This window comes from Pleurotus ostreatus, assembly GCF_014466165.1.
Source record: "Pleurotus ostreatus strain PC9 chromosome Unknown scaffold_1, whole genome shotgun sequence".
NCBI classification, from domain to species: domain Eukaryota; kingdom Fungi; phylum Basidiomycota; class Agaricomycetes; order Agaricales; family Pleurotaceae; genus Pleurotus; species Pleurotus ostreatus.
Window position 1 is genome coordinate 628705 of NW_023503156.1, and position 16826 is coordinate 645530.

At 51.5% G+C, this 16826-nt stretch overlaps 7 protein-coding genes across 7 annotated transcripts; 2 read left to right on the forward strand and 5 right to left on the reverse strand.

The window, feature by feature from the left end:
• Positions 1-749: 749 nt before the first annotated feature.
• On the forward strand, positions 750-2524 carry NDH51 (NADH dehydrogenase [ubiquinone] flavoprotein 1, mitochondrial; the record flags this gene model as incomplete). The annotated part of the gene is made up of 6 exons (XM_036769859.1): positions 750-777; positions 825-985; positions 1034-1878; positions 1938-2046; positions 2106-2236; positions 2293-2524. 6 exons carry the CDS (start codon positions 750-752, stop codon positions 2522-2524), a joined length of 1506 nt encoding a protein of 501 aa, XP_036635704.1.
• A 555-nt stretch (positions 2525-3079) lies between these two features.
• PC9H_000198 (uncharacterized protein) lies at positions 3080-4564 on the forward strand (the record flags this gene model as incomplete). The annotated part of the gene is made up of 1 exon (XM_036769860.1): positions 3080-4564. One exon carries the CDS (start codon positions 3080-3082, stop codon positions 4562-4564), a length of 1485 nt encoding a protein of 494 aa, XP_036635705.1.
• Positions 4565-5242: 678 nt separating this feature from the next.
• Positions 5243-5972, reverse strand: PC9H_000199 (uncharacterized protein; the record flags this gene model as incomplete). The annotated part of the gene is made up of 5 exons (XM_036769861.1): positions 5243-5428; positions 5482-5509; positions 5569-5623; positions 5682-5818; positions 5881-5972. 5 exons carry the CDS (start codon positions 5970-5972, stop codon positions 5243-5245), a joined length of 498 nt encoding a protein of 165 aa, XP_036635706.1.
• A 1366-nt stretch (positions 5973-7338) lies between these two features.
• PC9H_000200 (uncharacterized protein) lies at positions 7339-10269 on the reverse strand (the record flags this gene model as incomplete). Its single annotated transcript, XM_036769862.1, has 3 exons — positions 7339-9978; positions 10035-10163; positions 10216-10269. 3 exons carry the CDS (start codon positions 10267-10269, stop codon positions 7339-7341), a joined length of 2823 nt encoding a protein of 940 aa, XP_036635707.1.
• Positions 10270-11742: 1473 nt separating this feature from the next.
• PC9H_000201 (uncharacterized protein) lies at positions 11743-12389 on the reverse strand (the record flags this gene model as incomplete). The annotated part of the gene is made up of 4 exons (XM_036769863.1): positions 11743-11999; positions 12059-12168; positions 12224-12266; positions 12326-12389. 4 exons carry the CDS (start codon positions 12387-12389, stop codon positions 11743-11745), a joined length of 474 nt encoding a protein of 157 aa, XP_036635708.1.
• A 687-nt stretch (positions 12390-13076) lies between these two features.
• PC9H_000202 (uncharacterized protein) lies at positions 13077-13737 on the reverse strand (the record flags this gene model as incomplete). Its single annotated transcript, XM_036769864.1, has 5 exons — positions 13077-13205; positions 13253-13280; positions 13348-13402; positions 13455-13591; positions 13643-13737. 5 exons carry the CDS (start codon positions 13735-13737, stop codon positions 13077-13079), a joined length of 444 nt encoding a protein of 147 aa, XP_036635709.1.
• A 1363-nt stretch (positions 13738-15100) lies between these two features.
• PC9H_000203 (uncharacterized protein) lies at positions 15101-16687 on the reverse strand (the record flags this gene model as incomplete). Its single annotated transcript, XM_036769865.1, has 9 exons — positions 15101-15513; positions 15564-15583; positions 15631-15885; positions 15938-16105; positions 16164-16237; positions 16293-16335; positions 16391-16485; positions 16540-16611; positions 16667-16687. 9 exons carry the CDS (start codon positions 16685-16687, stop codon positions 15101-15103), a joined length of 1161 nt encoding a protein of 386 aa, XP_036635710.1.
• Between the last annotated feature and the right edge of the window lie 139 nt (positions 16688-16826).

The window sequence follows — 16826 nt, forward strand, 5'->3', positions numbered from 1 at the left end:
TGATTTTGTAATTTTGTGGTTGTGCTGTCGGTGACGGAGGTGGGCGCGATGACATGGAAGGGGGATGTTGACGACGATTCTTGGGCCGTCTGGGTTACGGTTAGGTGGACCCTGGGAAGCCTGGCGGTCGGTATTGATGTATTGGTGATCACTCGTGTCTGGTATTATGAGGGCGGGTCTGAGGTGATCGAGACCTGTGCATGTGAAGCTGTACCGGTTCACCAGGTGAGTCACGGCGCTCGGGATATGACGCAGACAATAGGTATGATGATGGACCAATGCATGGTCATGGGGTTGTGTCTAGACGGGGAAACCTTCATTGCGACGAGCGAGAACAAGGCGCAAGTATGTCTTTATTGGTGCGGATGCACGCCCACAGTCCAATCATGTTGGACTGTACTGTCTACAGTAAAACGAGTCGTGAGATAGATTCCAGATAATGGTTAATGGGTTAATGATATATAGTATATGATATATGATAGCTCACATATGTTTGACTAGCCGCTGCCCTGATGCGCACGGTCACCAGGCGTACTGGTACGTCGACGGTATTCCAGAGGTTTCGTCCATGATGCATGAGGCCTTGAGGCACCGACCCGTAGCCCGTACAGTAGACTTCGTAGATTCTAGTAAGTAGAATCCGCACATTCCCACGGTCACAAATTTGAACTGTGAGATTGCTGATTGGCCGGTCATTGTGACCGGACAGCTCCGCTCTTTCATACTACACCTCCTCGTCTTGCCTTGCGATGCTCAGCGTCGCATCCTCCCTGAAGTGTACGTCCACCACCAAACCACACAGAGTGATGCTCATCTTCTACCAGCCATACCGCGACCCGCAAGGGCCAAACTGGGCCGACTTTCCGCGCGGTCGTTCGCGACGGTCACCGACCCCCCTGTGCGCAGATACGGCGGTTTGAAGGACCAGGATCGCATCTTTACAAACGTGTTTTGCAAGCATGATCACGGATTGAAGGGTGCGCAGGTGAGTAGCACAGTTGAACTAGTTTTCCCTGCAGCTAACAACTACTAGTCTCGAGGAGACTGGCATAAAACGAAGGACATTCTGCTCAAGGGAGACTCGTGGATTATTCAGACTATGAAAGACTCGGGCTTGAGAGGGCGCGGAGGAGCCGGCTTCCCCAGCGGACTGAAGTGGAGTTTCATGAACAAGCCGGGCTGGGAGAAGGACCCGCGGCCTCGCTACCTTGTCGTGAACGCCGACGAAGGAGAGCCCGGCACCTGCAAGGACCGCGAGATCATGCGGGGCGACCCGCACAAGCTCATCGAAGGCTGCCTCGTCGCCGGGCGCGGCATGAACGCCACCGCGGCCTACATCTACATCCGTGGCGAATTCTACCAAGAAGCATCCCACGTCCAGCAGGCGATCAACGAAGCGTACGCTGCGGGTCTCCTGGGCAAAGACGCATGCGGCTCTGGGTACGCGTTCGACGTGTACCTGCATCGCGGGGCCGGGGCGTACATCTGCGGCGAAGAGACGGCGCTGATCGAGAGTCTGGAGGGCAAGCAGGGCAAGCCGCGCTTGAAGCCGCCGTTCCCCGCCGACGTCGGGTTGTTTGGCTGCCCGACGACGGTGGCCAACGTCGAGACTGTTGCGGTTGCGCCCACGATCTGCAGGCGGGGCGGGAGCTGGTTCGCTAGCTTTGGGCGCGAGCGCAATCAGGGGACGAAGCTTTTCTGCATCAGCGGTCATGTCAACAACCCCTGTGTGGTCGAGGAGGAGATGAGCATCCCGCTGAAGGAACTGGTTGAGAAGCACTGCGGTGGCATCAGAGGTGGCTGGGATAACCTCCTCGGTATCATCCCCGGTGGCTGCTCGGTGCCCGTTCTGCCTATAGACAAGTGCGCGGAAGTGCTGTAAGTCCCGTTTGCTTCTTGGCGCGTTCAACCGTTCAAGGCTCACGGTCGTCTGCTAGTATGGACTACGACTCCCTCAAAGATGCGCAATCAGGTCTGGGGACCGGCGCCGTCATCGTCATGGACAAGAGCACCGACATCATCAAAGCCATTGCTCGTTTCTCCGCCGTGCGTTCTACATATATTCCTGCTTATTGACATCGTATTGAACACTCGTTGACGTGTAGTTCTACAAACACGAGTCCTGCGGCCAGTGCACGCCCTGTCGAGAGGGGACCACCTGGATGATGAACATGATGAACCGCATGGTCGAAGGGCGTGGCCATGTCCGGGAGATCGACATGTTGCTTGAACTCACGTACGGTTCCCCTCGCACTTTCCATCCCCCTTGCTCATGCATTACCTCTTCTACAGCAAGCAAGTTGAGGGCCGAACAATCTGCGCCCTCGGCGATGCCGCCGCTTGGCCCATTCAGGGGCTTATGCGCCACTTCCGGCCCCTCGTAGAGGAGCGCATCGAGCAATTCCGAGCTGCGAACGGCCCCGTTCTTTTCGGCGGGCGACTAAAGAGTCAAGTCGACGAGTCGTTGGCCATCCCAGATAACCTCGGCGCGAACCTGAAGGAAGTCGCAGCACCGCCGTCGTAGACTTCGTTTTTACGCGTAGACGGACACAAGGAGACGTAGATGATGATGATATTGGTCCTGCCGCGAAGTTACGTACTAATTACGCTTGAGCTTTGTAGTAGATGCGAACACAGTAATGGCCAACTGTTCGACGCTGAAAGCAGGCTAGCTTCGCAGGGGATAGAAAAGCGCCAGGTCATGTCTATCGTGACTAGATGTTCAGATGACTCCGAAACCCCAGATACGCTGGCAACGCCCGGCGACCCCTCCGTTGTTCCGTGCCATGAGGGCGACATGGGATGCCCCCGAAATCAGGGTCAATCGTACATACTACCCTTTTTTGGCAATAAACCACAACAGTCGCACAATGGAATACTCAAAGTTTGGCTGCAGTGGCCAGTGGCAAGATCTTGATTAACCGATATCATATAAGCTGGGAGCCCTCAAATACTGACTTTCCTCATAGTTCTTTCCTTCTCTCTTCAATATTCGACCAACCCAGTCGCCAGCGACCTCCTCAAGACTTCAAGCTTCAAGACCCACTTTCGACTTCGCCCATCCAACCATCCTTCGACGATGATGTTCGCATTCTTTCGCTCCCCTGGCAAGGCCCCAACTCCTGCCCGGGGCAGCCACACTCCCGTCGCTCGTTCCGCCCGCCCGCCGCCTGGACCGTCGAGCGCGCAATTTGCCCGTAACATCCGACACTGCGACGAGAAACTGGCCCGGGCGGCTGGTCCATCTCATCCATACACCCGGACCCTCCGCAGGCAGGGGTCTCTCAAGGCGCAACCGTCCCTTCGCAAGGGCGCCTCTCGCCCAACCGACAGGAATGGCCGTCGCGGCGCCCTCATGCCTGGGGGCATCCACAGTGTGGCTAGCTTTCCCGCGATTGGTGGCGTTGCCCCGGTGGCTAAGCCGTCGACCACACCAGCCACGTTGGCGACCCCCGCCTGGATGCCCGGCGGCCTGCAGCCCGTCGCCCTGCCGAGCTTCATGGAGGCGAATGCCACTTTCGTCCTCCCTGGGGCGGCAGATCCGGTGTTCGGCAGGCCATCTGGGCAAATGGAACCTGCTATGAACGAGGACGAAGACGAGATCTTCCGCCGTCAGATGGCCTCTATGATGCGGGCTCACCACGCGACAAAGGGCCTTATGGAGCAACGCGAAGAGGTAGAGCGGGCTCTAGCAGAAAGGAAGAAAGAAGCGAAGATGGCGCGCAAAATGAAGGCGCGACAGGAACGCGAGAGGCTGGCTAGAGCGGAGTTGGCTAGACGAGAAGCTGAGCGGCTGGAGCTGGAGAGGCTTGCGAGGGAAGAGGCGCAGAGAGCAGAGATCGAACGCCTTCACCGAGAGCGGATGGCCAGGGAAGCAGCGGAGAGAGAGGCGCGTCGCCAGGAGCAGGAACGCCAAAGGCTTGCGAGGGAGGCCGAGGCTAAGGCTCGCGCTGAGCAGGAGAGACTGGCTAAGGAGGCCGAGGCTAAGGCTCGCGCTGAGCAGGAGAGACTGGCTAAGGAGGCCGAAGCTAAGGCTCGCGCCGAGCAGGAGAGACTGGTCAAGGAGGCCGAGGCTAAGGCTCGCGCCGAGCAGGAGAAACTGGCTAGGGAGGCCGAGGAAAAAGCTCGTGCTGAGCAGGAGAGACTTGCAATGCTTGCAGCGATGCAAGCAGAGCGAGAACGTGCCGAGAAAGAAGCTGCAGAGTTGCTGCAAGCAAGATTCTCTCTTTACGAGGCCAAGTGGAAGGTGCTGAGGGATGGGGTCAGCTCCGGTTTCAGGAAGCTACACGCTGTGGAACTGCCTTGGCCCATACTCTGCGAGGTCTCTTCACCGGACGATATCACCGAAGCTCGCGTAGCTGAATTCCTCCTTCATCCCGCTCGACCTGAGGTTCAAGGCAAGTCCCATCGCCTGGTCCTCAAACTGGAGGCTGTACGCTGGCATTCGGACCGTTTCGATACCAAGGTTTTGCCCATCGTGGTGGAGGAGGAGCAGGAGAAGGCCGCCGAAGTCGCAGGCCATGTTACGCGCATTTTGACAAACTTCCTTATGAACATCAATTAGACATGCAATATTTCAGTACTATCACCTATGTCATCCTTTACGACTCATGTATTTCCTTCTGTTTCAAGTCAATTAAACATCTATTTATCTGTTGCAGCACTCGCCTTGGTTAATAATCTAAATGGAAATGTTCCTTAACAAAATCCGAGCAACTGTGTCAAGCAACGGTCTACAGGTTGGTAATAAATTGTCAGTGGAAGTGTGACCAAGGTTTTAAGTTTCAGGCCTCAGCTGGGCAGTATGTATCTCGAACAAGATCCTTACGACGACTGGGTTCAATTTCACTTTTTCTGCTTGCGTGCTCCATAGGCCATTGATCGTGTTTAACAGCTGACGTCTGTTGGCTCTGAGCAAGGGTACGTAGATACCCATCCAAAATTGCAGTTGTTCCAGTTATGCCAGGTGTTGACGTTGAATACCAATGGCTCGTAAGGCAAATTCTAACGGGCCCGGGAATAGCCTATTATCTCAGTTCACCAGTGGCTAGAGGTTAGCTTTGCATTCGTGTACTATGCCGACAGTAATGTACATTTATTATCGAACAATACGGTACGCGTAATAGTATATAAAGAAAGGAACCGATACTAATCTCTAGAGCTGAAATAATCCTTGAATCTAGACGTCCACATACAAATGCACAGCATGCAAAGAGGAATAAGCTAACACCAAGGACCTCCGTCACGCCGTGCTAGGGTTATGCGGCGACGAATTCTGGACAACCTGAGATGGATCCTGTTCTACCGACCCACCTGAAGACGTTGAGCCGAGAGCGTTCAACAGCGACGTTAGGTGCACTGAGCCCGTTTGTAATGTCCGTCCACTGCGAGCTTCTGTTTCCAACATGTTGATAATCATGCGACAACCCTACAACACAGTCGTCGTTAGTGAAGAGCGAGATGATCGAATCTGTAGCTTACGCTGATTGACAACGTCGTTATAAACAAGCTACGGTCCGGTGGTACGCATTCAACGGGTTGAAGTTGTGACTTTAGGCGGCTACTTACGAGGGAATGATGGGGGCCAGCAGGGATGCGTGGGTTATAATGATAGCGGATAGGGCTAGAGGCAACAGGTTCGAATTGATTCGTGAGAGCGGCCAGGGTGGCGAGAAACTTACTTGTCACCAACAAGAAGGTGAAGAAGGAATCCCGAGTGATGATTGCGAACAACGTTGATTGACGTCTGAGATCTCTTATTGCCGTAGGGGATAACCCAGCTATGGAGATGATGGCTTGAGTAATTATCGCAGTGGCTCTAACGGGGCGGAGTGAGTTACCATAGTGCGTGAATTGGGTAAGATGGGAGAGATCACGTACCCAAACCACACGACATGCCACGGAACACTGCTGACGATACATGCCCCGTCATATGAAAGAAGGATGAGCGTAGCCACCGTGGTATATGTCATAAGGCAGAGAGCAACCGCCCGAAAAGAATGGAGTGTCCACAGCATCTTCCTATTTCCAGCGTATAAAGCTTGAACTTGACATTATTTTAATTATTAGCGTGCTATTGAGGAAGTAAACTGAAGTAAGACGACAAGAACGTACTTTTCATCGTTTGAATACATTCTACGACGAAGAGGAGCGTTTGGAATGAGGCTGTTTGGAAAGAATGCCACGCGATGCATTGGCGGTAGGTATACGGATCCTGGCCAGTACGATCCAGGCTGAAAAACAGCGCTTGGCTTATGCTAGGGTAGAGTATAGCAGAGTGGTCAGATATCTAAGGGGTTGAGGCTAGAAGGAAAGTACTTGCATCTGAGACACAAGGGCCAAGTATCTGCTGGCGAAGAAAAGGCATTTGACGAATGTTATCGGAGGCCTTGGATATAGGTGTAGATATGAGCAGGAAATATCAAACTACGTTTCAATTGGGAAGGAGCACTCACTTCCAGATGAAGTCCACTTCGAGGTATAGTGTTGTGAAGTACTCGTATACTAGGACCGTGAGGGAGGCGACTACAATGAATTGTCCACAATTGGTCCAATTCAGTGTCAACATTGTACTCAATTCATGGCGATGAGGGATGTATGCAAACACTCACGATATGTATACTCCCGCACAGTTAGACTTGAACTTTCCAGGAAAAGTGTGCCGCCAGGGGGCATGCTGCCGCGGATATTGGTGTGGAATCAATGTGACAAGGATTGGGGATGGATGGAACAGACATTCGCACTCCATCCGTAGTGTTTAACGAAGAACTCCTGTGCTTTCTTATCACAGTCGCAAATATGGGGCGCAGTTGCAAGCTTGAGACTTGAAGAATTGCAAATTCGGTGGACGTCATTAGGATGACCAGCTGAACGAGATCAATCTTGGAAGGATGGACCCTGCAACTAAAACCCTGAGGCTTTTGATTTGATTTATCGTGCAAAGTACTTTCGAAAAACCCCCAGAGGAAATCAGGACAAAATCATACAGGCAGGGTCCGCCGGGGCAGAGAGAATAGCGGCAAAATACTCGTGAGTGTGAGCTCGCTCAAGATGTCGGTGTCTGATCCTAAACCCTTAACAATAGTCAGCATCACGCCTAAGCGAACCTAGTCGAGACATACGACACTTACTTGATTTATAGCATCGGCACCTAAAAGGGATTCCATCAGTCTTTCAACCAAAAACATCAAAGCAGGAGAAATCCAGGTAAGCATATCAGGTAAATATTCTCTAAGGCGCAATATGTACATCGGGATATCTAGTGTGGGATCTGCGCCGCTCAGCGAGATGATAATAAGATACTATCCAAGCAAACCCGGGAAGTGGCGCAAGGCATGGTCAATGCGCCAAAACTGAGGGAGTCGGGCGTCGCTTCTTCCTCAACTTCCTGCTGGACGGCGGCCGAATGACCATTGGCAACTCGGGATCAACCTTACGATCGCTTTGCTCCGAGCCCTGGTTCGGGCGGACCTTCTCCCGAGCCGCATTATTCCGCTTCAAGGACTTCAACCTAAGAGTGAACCGCCGCATCAACCCAGTTTTGTTTGCATCTGCTTGTGGCGTTACTTTTCTATCTGCATCAAGGGTATCGTTGACGCCAGGAATGCTAGGAAGTGAACGCAGGGAGGGAAGATCGACGAGGGGAGATGGAGGAGCAGAATCGCGCTGGGATAAAGCACGCGGTGGAGGAATGGGAGAAGCCAATAATCGGACCAAGGATAGTGACGCTGGCGGAGAGGGAGATTGTTCGGAGAGTGGAGGCGCTGGTGGCGGGGATAGTTCATCGTTTGATAGAGCAACGTCTTCCTCGACAGCCAGAGAATCAGGCGTCCTTGTAGTAGGTGGAGGTGTCAGTGTATTGAGAGATAGCTCATCGTTTGGTACCGCAACGACCTCTTCAATAGCAAGAGAGTCAGGCGTTCTTGTCGTAAATTCCAGCACCGAAGATGAGCTTGACCGAGACGACGATTGGAAGAGAGACGAGGAGCCAGAAGGAGTGGTAAAGTAAGACGAAGCTCCATCAGAAGACACTACAGAGTCTCGTCGGTCGTCAGCAGAGAAAACTCTGATGGAGGGGCAGGAAGCGGAATTCTGGACCAAATAGTCTGGGGTATCCTTCTCTGTTCGCAACTCTGTAACTTCAGGCCTTGTTACTTCCTCGTCTTGAGTCTCGGTGGCGCCCTTGACGGTGTCCTTGGCGACCATATTGGTGAGTAGAATCGAGGGTTCACGCGAGGTTGCCGACCCCGCTAGCGAAGGCGGTCGAGACTTCCGTAGCTTATTGGGACCTGCTTTGCGCGCTAGAGGAGCGACGGGGGAGAGAGGTACTGTAACAGGAGGAGCCACTGGTTGCGGCATGGGTTGCGGCCTTGAAGGGGTGGGCTGTCGTACGGTACGACTTGGGTGTCCGTTCGAGATTGTATTGCGCCTGCCCCTGCGGAAGTCTCTCGCATGGATGGGCATTATTACACCTTCAGCCTCCAGCTCGAGCCTTGAGAATCTAGGTGTGAAAGCGAATGCATGCGCCAAATTCCAGTGCTCGTCAGCAGTAAGTGGTTCCTTTCTCTTCACCGGTGTCGAAGTCCCAGAATGTGATCTATGTCGCTGGTTATAATTTGAAGTGGGCCGACGGGAGGTGCCGGAGACGCTGAGTGACTGCGATCGACGAACATCTCCTGGTTGTACTTCGGACTTATTTACTTTCTGGCTAACGGCGCGCTTCACAGGGACCTTGGCATTGGCATTCGTTTGTGGAATCGAGGGATTACGTGGGGTTGCTGGGCGAGACAACGAGGGAGGGCGAGACTTTCGAAGCTTATTAGGCCCCGGTTTGCGAGGTGGAGAGGCGGTTGTGGGAGGAACTGCTGCAACGGGAGGTGCTGATGGAGGTGCTGACGACGGCCGTGGAGGAATGGATTCTCGAACGGTACGAGCTTCACCGGAAGCCGGATTGCTGTTTTCGTTCGACTTCATCGATGTATTGCGCCTCGCCTTGCGGAAGTCTTTTGCATGGATAGGTAATATTACACCTTCACCCTTTAGTCCAAGCCTGCTAAACCTGGGTGTGAAAGCGAAAGCGTGTGCCAAATTCCAGTGCTGATCAGCAGTAAGTGGTTCCTTGGCCTTCGCTGGTGTTGCATGGGAACTAGGGCGCTGGCTGGAATTAGTCGCGGGTTGGAGAGAGGCATTAGAGGAATTAAGAGAGTGAGAACGCCGGATAGGGCCGAGTGCTGGTGGAATTGGGTGAAATGACGGAGGACGCGAGCCTAATGATTGAGAACTGTTCCTGTATAGCGACGTAGATAATCTTGGACTCGGCGATGGCGGGTATCTGTCATAGAAAGGCTTATGATTCGGCGACCATATTGGTCGTTTGTTCGATTGAGGGTGCGTGAGATATGGATTATTTGTGTAAGAGTAACGAGTGCGGTGAGTGCTGGGTCGTGGTCGCGGTCGCGGTCGCGGGCGAGGTTGGGGAGCAGCTGCCGCAGAAGATTCGGGGGGCGAAGCGACATCGAGGGTTGACGACGAAGATGCAAGAGAGTTAATAGAACTCGGTCTCCGAGGACTTGTGTAACTGGATGCGCGGCTACCACGTGGCCTGTATATGGCTTCGACCGTGGAAGGAATGTCTGGGGACGAAGAAATGCGGGAGGGTTTGAACTTGGGCCGCTCCGGCATGTCCGAATCGCACTTTGTCAGAGACGTGGAGGATGTATTGGTGCTTGAAAAAGCAACCTCCGTCAAGGGAGAAGAAAGAATGGGTCGATGGAGCGAGTGACGGCTGGTTGTGTGGATTTGGTTTAGCTGTCCGCGGGGTGACGAGAATTTGTGATTGAGGTTTCTGACTGGCTCGACGGCTAATGAGTGCCTATGCAGACATATAGGTTCAACAGGTTGAGGGAGTAACGAAAATCGTCTCAGCAAAGAGCGTTCTCGTGGAGGTATCGGGGACTTCTGTGATGGGTTGAGATAACTCTATATAGTGAAGTCGCATGAGATGAGAAAACGAACGCGGCGAAGTTCACACGTACGCTCAGAGTGTCACAGTCATGGGATCCGCCTGTGCTACTCTTCCGAGCGGTCGATGGTTGAATTCTAGGTGGCATATTGTTGGCATTCACATCCGGCAATTCTAGCGATTTCCCCGACGGGACTTGGTTCTAAACGTAGACTTAAGAAGGTCTTTCCATCATACACGAGGTTGCAACATACCACAACACCGCCACGGTCAGAGCCAGCTTTCGTACCCGCCGGCGAGACTGTCATGTCCTAAGAGAGCGAGGTGAAAAGACGGTGGGAGCAGTGGATGCTTGGGGGGAGCGGGTCAAATATATGAAGCCTGCACGCAACACGTCCGAGCTTCCGAGTATCGGACGGGCGTTCGACGAAGCTCTGCAAATAACCTTTTCGGTATGTGAGTATTCGGGTACATGTGGCATCAGTGGTACCTACCGAAGCTTGAAGTGCATGAGCCTTCTATGGCAGGCAATACGCGATAAGGCACGATACCATCCCAAAGTGACATCGCTGCAAGTGTTGTCCTTAAATACTTTGCTGGACTACTAGTAAGTCTTGATGACTGTTTGAAAAAACTCGAAACTCGAAACCCAAAACAAAAATAAACATATGCCCGTCCACTACAAATGTTCATGTAAGAAGAAAGGGTAAGGGAATGGAAATGGAAATTATCTGACGCATTTCGGACAGATTGTCAGGGAGCTATGGTCTTCTCCTGCGCTCTGCCCCTGACAAGCAGTTCTGCATGGGCTTGATGACCGAATTACAGGCTACAAGGCCGAATAGACTATCAATTACTCGAAAACTATCAAATTTGAGCAACGCACCGGATGCATGTAGTGCTTGCCGATATGAATGCATCTCCTTCACCCTTGCTCCTTATCTTGGAGCGATTCCCGCCTAAGCACGAACATCGTCAGCGAGAAGCCATCCGTAAAGAAGACGGAGACAGAGGAGGAGAGTATGGTAACCAACCATTAGAAGAACTGCTCGTTTGAGTTGCGTTCTCGTTCTATTTGTGGTCGCGGCTAGACCTGTCAAGGCGTGGTACCAGTGCTTTTGCCAGCTGGTGAGCGTCGCAGACTTTGGAATCGGTCGTTAATATCGGTCATGTTAGTACCCGATATAGGGATTGGCAAGATGATACTGTGCCCCGAAGTTCGAGCTGGAACGGGAACCATTGACGCCTTGCACGTTCATACGATAAGGAAGTTTCGAAAAACGTTGGCTCACCCGAGCCACTGCGCATTTGGAGATGATGTTATCATTGCAGTTCCATGAGGCGCGATGGTCGTTGGGGCCTTTGATTGTCCCTGTCGCAGGAAATTGGTGACTCATATGATAGCGAGAGGTAAATGCTTCAAAATTTGATAAGGGCTCACCATGATCTCAAGTCCAGGGTAGCTTCAAGCATAGCTGTTGAATCGATTACCTGATCCGTCGGGAAGATGGATCCTGGAATATTTTAAAAACTGGGTGAGATCATCGATGGCGATTAACGATGGCGTTAACACCGTGGTAAGCACGAGTGGGTGGGCAGTGACTTGCTGACCGTTAGCAATGTGAGAAGTTGCTGATAGACCACAATGCACAGGGATGGGGAATATGGGTGAGTTGTGAGGTATGTCAATATGATGAAGATACATTGCATCTAATTAGTGTCGCGTGGGCTTTCTTCCTGATGACACGAATATAGTTCAGTCGCTGGTACATCAGTATTGTTCACTGGATTGGCTCACCATCAACGAACATATTCCTCGTCGCACTCGGCAGCGTCGCGACAATCTCTCCTCTCTCGCCCATCTCCTTCATTTCCTTCGTCACATAAACCTGGCATCCCAGGCGGCTGGTGTCCGTGAGCCCGAAAGCCATGTCTAACATGTCATTTTCATCGTCTTCGGGTTCGGGGAGTATGTCGTAGAGTTCCTGTGGTAGAATGACGTGACAGGTCGAACACGCACAAGAGCGTTCGCAAGCACCTGTGTATAGCGAGTGAATCTGGTCAGTAACTAGATGCAAGTCACAGTGACATCTCTACCTTCAAGGTCAATGTCATGTTCATGCGCCAGCGATAGAAGGTCATCCCCATCATTTGCTTCGACCGTTTTGATTAGTTCCCCCTTCGAGTCTTTGAACGTTACTTTTATTCTGACGACTTGTAAACATGTATGCTGATGATGTGGCAAATAGGATCCAAGCGTACCCAGTACCGGGTTCTGGTCTTGTTAAATGACCGTGGAGCCTAGCTGGGCGATAACTTAGTACTCAATCGTAAGCCTCTCACTCGTCGTCAACTTGCACATACCACAAGACGAATGAAACTCTCTCCTCCGCAAACTCCACCCCAAGCCATTACTCCCTTTCCTCATATCAAATGAATGAGTGATTCGGCCAGCGCGTAATGTGGGAGGAGTTGAGGCACTATGCTGTATTCGACTAGGTGTATTTTCTAAAATTGCGGGCCCCGAGCGCGACGACAATGATCGGCAAGCGAATTGAGATAGTCTGGACCCAGGTTTTGAAACATATCGAGAAACTTGAGACCGGCAGCCTTTTGCTTTTGCCACAGAATTCAACCAGCTCGACATTCTATCACACCCCGTTTTGTTTCGTGAATTTGAATGGGGAAGGTTTTGTGGAAAGCGCGCTGGCGTAAAGGAATACCGTCGACTAAGAGAACCACGGCTGCGTCCAACTCGCTTTGGCACAGAAATTGGCTAAATCTGAGTCCCGGAAGTCAAGCGTGGAGAGATGAAGAATAGCGTTGAGCGGAAGATACATCCAACATTCGGAAGATCGGGGGAAGACTACGCGCCCACGTCATGTGATGCCGGGCCCCTCAATTATTTCATGTCTTTCTACCTTATTCTCAGTCTTTCTCAGTGTGTCTAGGACGTTGTATGACTCAAATCGCAGCGATTGCAATCGACTGGTACACGATGATCTAAAGTAGTGTTGCGTATTGTATGAGATATGGTGCTTTCTAAGGTAAAGGCGATGACAACAACATAAATGAGCCCAACTCGAAACCGGAACAAGGAAAGATGTTGAGAGAGCTACAAGGATTCCATTTCTCCGCTAACGAAAGAACCGTCCAGGAACATGGACAAATGAACCGATGCAGTCCGTATAGTGTCGCCCTCTCTTGACGCAGTTTCCAACATATTGAGGATCATTCGGCAGCCCTGGAGGGGTGGTTAGAGATACTAACTGCTGTGAAGATAATACTTACAATCACGGATAGCGTGCTGAGGAAGAACCTGGATATTGTGCAATTAGTAGGCGTAAGTGTTGGATATTGAAGTTGCGTTGTAGTACTGTACGTACTGAGGTATGACATGCGCCATCAAGGCAGCATAACGGATGATGATGGCGGAGAAAACTGACGCGAATCCAAGTAAATAAGCGTGACGGAAGGCTGAGTATCGACTTACCGGTGATGATTCCAAACATCAAGAACGAGTCCCTTGACATAGTAGCGATAAGTGAAGACTGCCGTAAGATTTCCTTGAGCACTGAGGGAGACATTCCGAGGAAAGTGACGATGAGTTGGGAAAGAATCGCCAAGGCGCTTCACCAAGGTTATGAATTGGACACAAAAAAAACAAATCGTTCCACTCACCCAAACCAAGTGACCTGCTGAGGTATATCGCTTACAATGCATGCGCCATCGTATGACAGGACCAAGAGTGTCGCAACGGTCGTATAGGTGATCATGATGAAGGAAATTGTCCGAAAGAGATGCAGCATGTACAGCGTCCTGCGCCTCTCCGAGTAAAGTGCATGAACTGTCATTTGGGCGTCGGAAAAAGAAGACATCTGAATGTGTGGAGGCGCGCACCTTTCATGGCCTGGATACACTCGATAACAAAAAGGAGTATCTGGGATACGGCCGTATGGATCGAGTGCCACGCAATGCATTGCTTGTAGGAATATGGGTTTTCAAGGTCGAGCTGTAAGAGAAAGACTTGACTTGTGCTAGAAGAAGCGTCAAGAGGGATTTTCAGATTTTACGACCGCAAGGAGCTCGTACATCTGCCACGCGATTGCTAGATATCGACAAATGACATACAAGCACTTGACGAAGGTGATTGGACGCCTGCAGAGGCGATTGAATGCAGATTGGAATCGAGGGCAGAGGGGCTCACGTCCAAACCAGCTCAAACTCGCTGCTCAAGGTTGTACACTGCTCGTACAAAAGCACTGACAGAGCCGCGACTGCGACGACTCGAAAGTGAGACTATAGCGGGGGGTTCAACAGCATCCTGCTCACATGATGAATACGCTCGTAGCATGGCATCCCATTCCCGGACACTAGGGGCTGTCGCATGATGGTGGGGAATAAAGTCGGAATGACGAGGAATAAGAGGAGAAGACATAGCGATCGTGTCCGGACTTCCGTCTCACATATATACGACTTAACATTGAAGGGGGGATCATGTATCGATTTAGGGGTTGGATGCGGTCGGCTGGAGCTGACGAAGCCCCGTTTGCAAATTGACATCCGCTGTTGTTGAAGCTTGAAGTAGGATCCCTGCCTTCGGTAACAAGTCACACGTGACAACTAAGTACTTATCCTGCAGTGACTTTGATCTAGTAAGAATGTCAAAGGCAAGCTCGACCAACAACAGAATCCAACAGAATGCTCACATTCTGGTTGATCCATGGTCACGGGGTAGCTGAACGCCTTGGTCGAATTATTTCGGCACAGAGCTAGAAATCCATAAGTTCCTTCCCAAATAGTGGACAAAGAGCAAGGCCCGCATGCTAGGACTACTGCATCATTTCAGCAGGACATTGGCTTCACACACCCAATGAGGGTTTGCATGTGCCACGAAGATGAAGGGATGCATGCATAGCCAACTGGCAGGGCAAGTAAACGAAAGGGGTATCATCAAGGAGATCTGCGATTGCAAAATGCCTAGGGTCCAGGTCGTCCAGGAGGTAACTCGAAAACTGTCACCTATAGAAGCCGAATCATTGTTATAGTGCAATTGAGAGAAAATTTGAGCCTGGTCCACATTACAAGCCGTGAGTATGGAAATAGTAAAACGTCTCTGTGGCCTACGGCACGAAAGCGCTACCTTCGAAGCCAGCCGAACCACCCATGGTTGGTTTCATGTCCCCCTGCTTCATTGTCTTTCGTAGGGTTTCCAAGGAGCGGCGTCCTTTCACTATCTTCTGCCTGCGCTGCGTCTATACGACTATCACTGTGAGCCCTCAAATCTGTCTCGACGGCTGATTCCAGAGCGGCGGCTAATGCCATGCTAACGGCAGTGGGATCGTCTCCTTCGCCGGTCACCAGTCCAGGTACTTCTTCTTCTCCACGAGAATTCGAGTCATAGGTGCTCCCCCCTGAAGCAGATGGACTTGGTGGCGCGAGCGAGTGGCCGAAATCATCAATCCCCAGTCGTTGTTGACGGACTTTCCAGAATATACACATGACAAGAAGGGTCCCTTGCATGACCCCTGCCACAGCAAAGGTTATCCAACCTACCATCGTTCAGTTAGTTTCCAAACCGATGAGATGGATCGGAACATACTAGTCCAATTGGTGCCTGGCCTAGGGAATCGATAAATACGGAAAATTGAATGAAGGAGAGAGCCTACCTTAGCGCGATGGAAGTGACCATCAGTATTGCCCCGGGCGTTTGGATACACATCATGGGTATACTCAGTGCACCTACTACCTTGTGTCGATACGTGTGAGCAATTTGTGGCGCGTATTGTATGGCCGCGAGAATGGCAGATGATACACCCAGGAATGTTGCCCAGGAGAGCACCTGCTTTGGGAGAGGGAGAGATGGCGAGGGAGATGGCGTAGCCGTAAGGAGGAGGAAGAACGTAGTGAATGATATTAAGATGCTGATGGCAAAGATGAGCTGAGGCAGAGTGTTGAAGACATGGAGGAATTTACATGTGAACTACGACCACCCAAGAAAGAATAATGGAAAGGCTCCATTCAGCCCGCTTCATTGGCTTCTTTATGGGAGAGGAAGACGGCCGCGTGTCATGGTTATCTTCATGTTCATTGGCCGCGACATATTTAAGATACGGGGGATAGTATATCATGTATAGAACCATGCTAAGACCAAGGATTCACGATTGGGCGTGATGCAGATAGGATGGAATTGTAGACGTACATCATTGTGAAGAGAAACCACTGCAGCCCAACCTGGACGACTCCTAGAGTAATTTCGGCGCAGCTCCCTACGCTCTGCGTAATACATCAACCCTCGGTCTCAAGTGTCGTAGGCAAGACAAACGCCTACCACGTAACGGCAGCACTTTACAATACCCCATTGCAGGGCGACCCTTCCGTATCTAGTGATTAGCATAAAAGGTATTGGAGCCGCGGCGCAAAACTCACATATTCAAGAAACCTGACGCACTGGAGGTGCTCCCTAATAAAAGGAACCACGGGGACAATCCTTCCGACGACTGTTTGTTTATTATTCGGAAGTGCTATTGGCAGCAGTATTGGGATGACACCAGTCAAAGCAAGCAAGTGCCACACACCTGCGGCGCGTACGATATCATAAGACCAACGCATAGTCCGGCCGTGAGTGTCGCGGTAAACCAGTCATGAGCCTGATATCATGGGATTTTTGCTCAGTATAGACCATGACACAGCACCAGAACTTACCGGAGTACAGGTATCCGACATCTTCCTGCAATTGAAGCGAAGTCAACCGCAAATGCTAATGCAGTAGAGACGCAGAAACTCACTGAAAGCACTCATAGGCACGTGCCCTCGGCGCCAATTGGCTGCGGGGAGCACTCCCGATCGTACCTCCCGTCTCAAG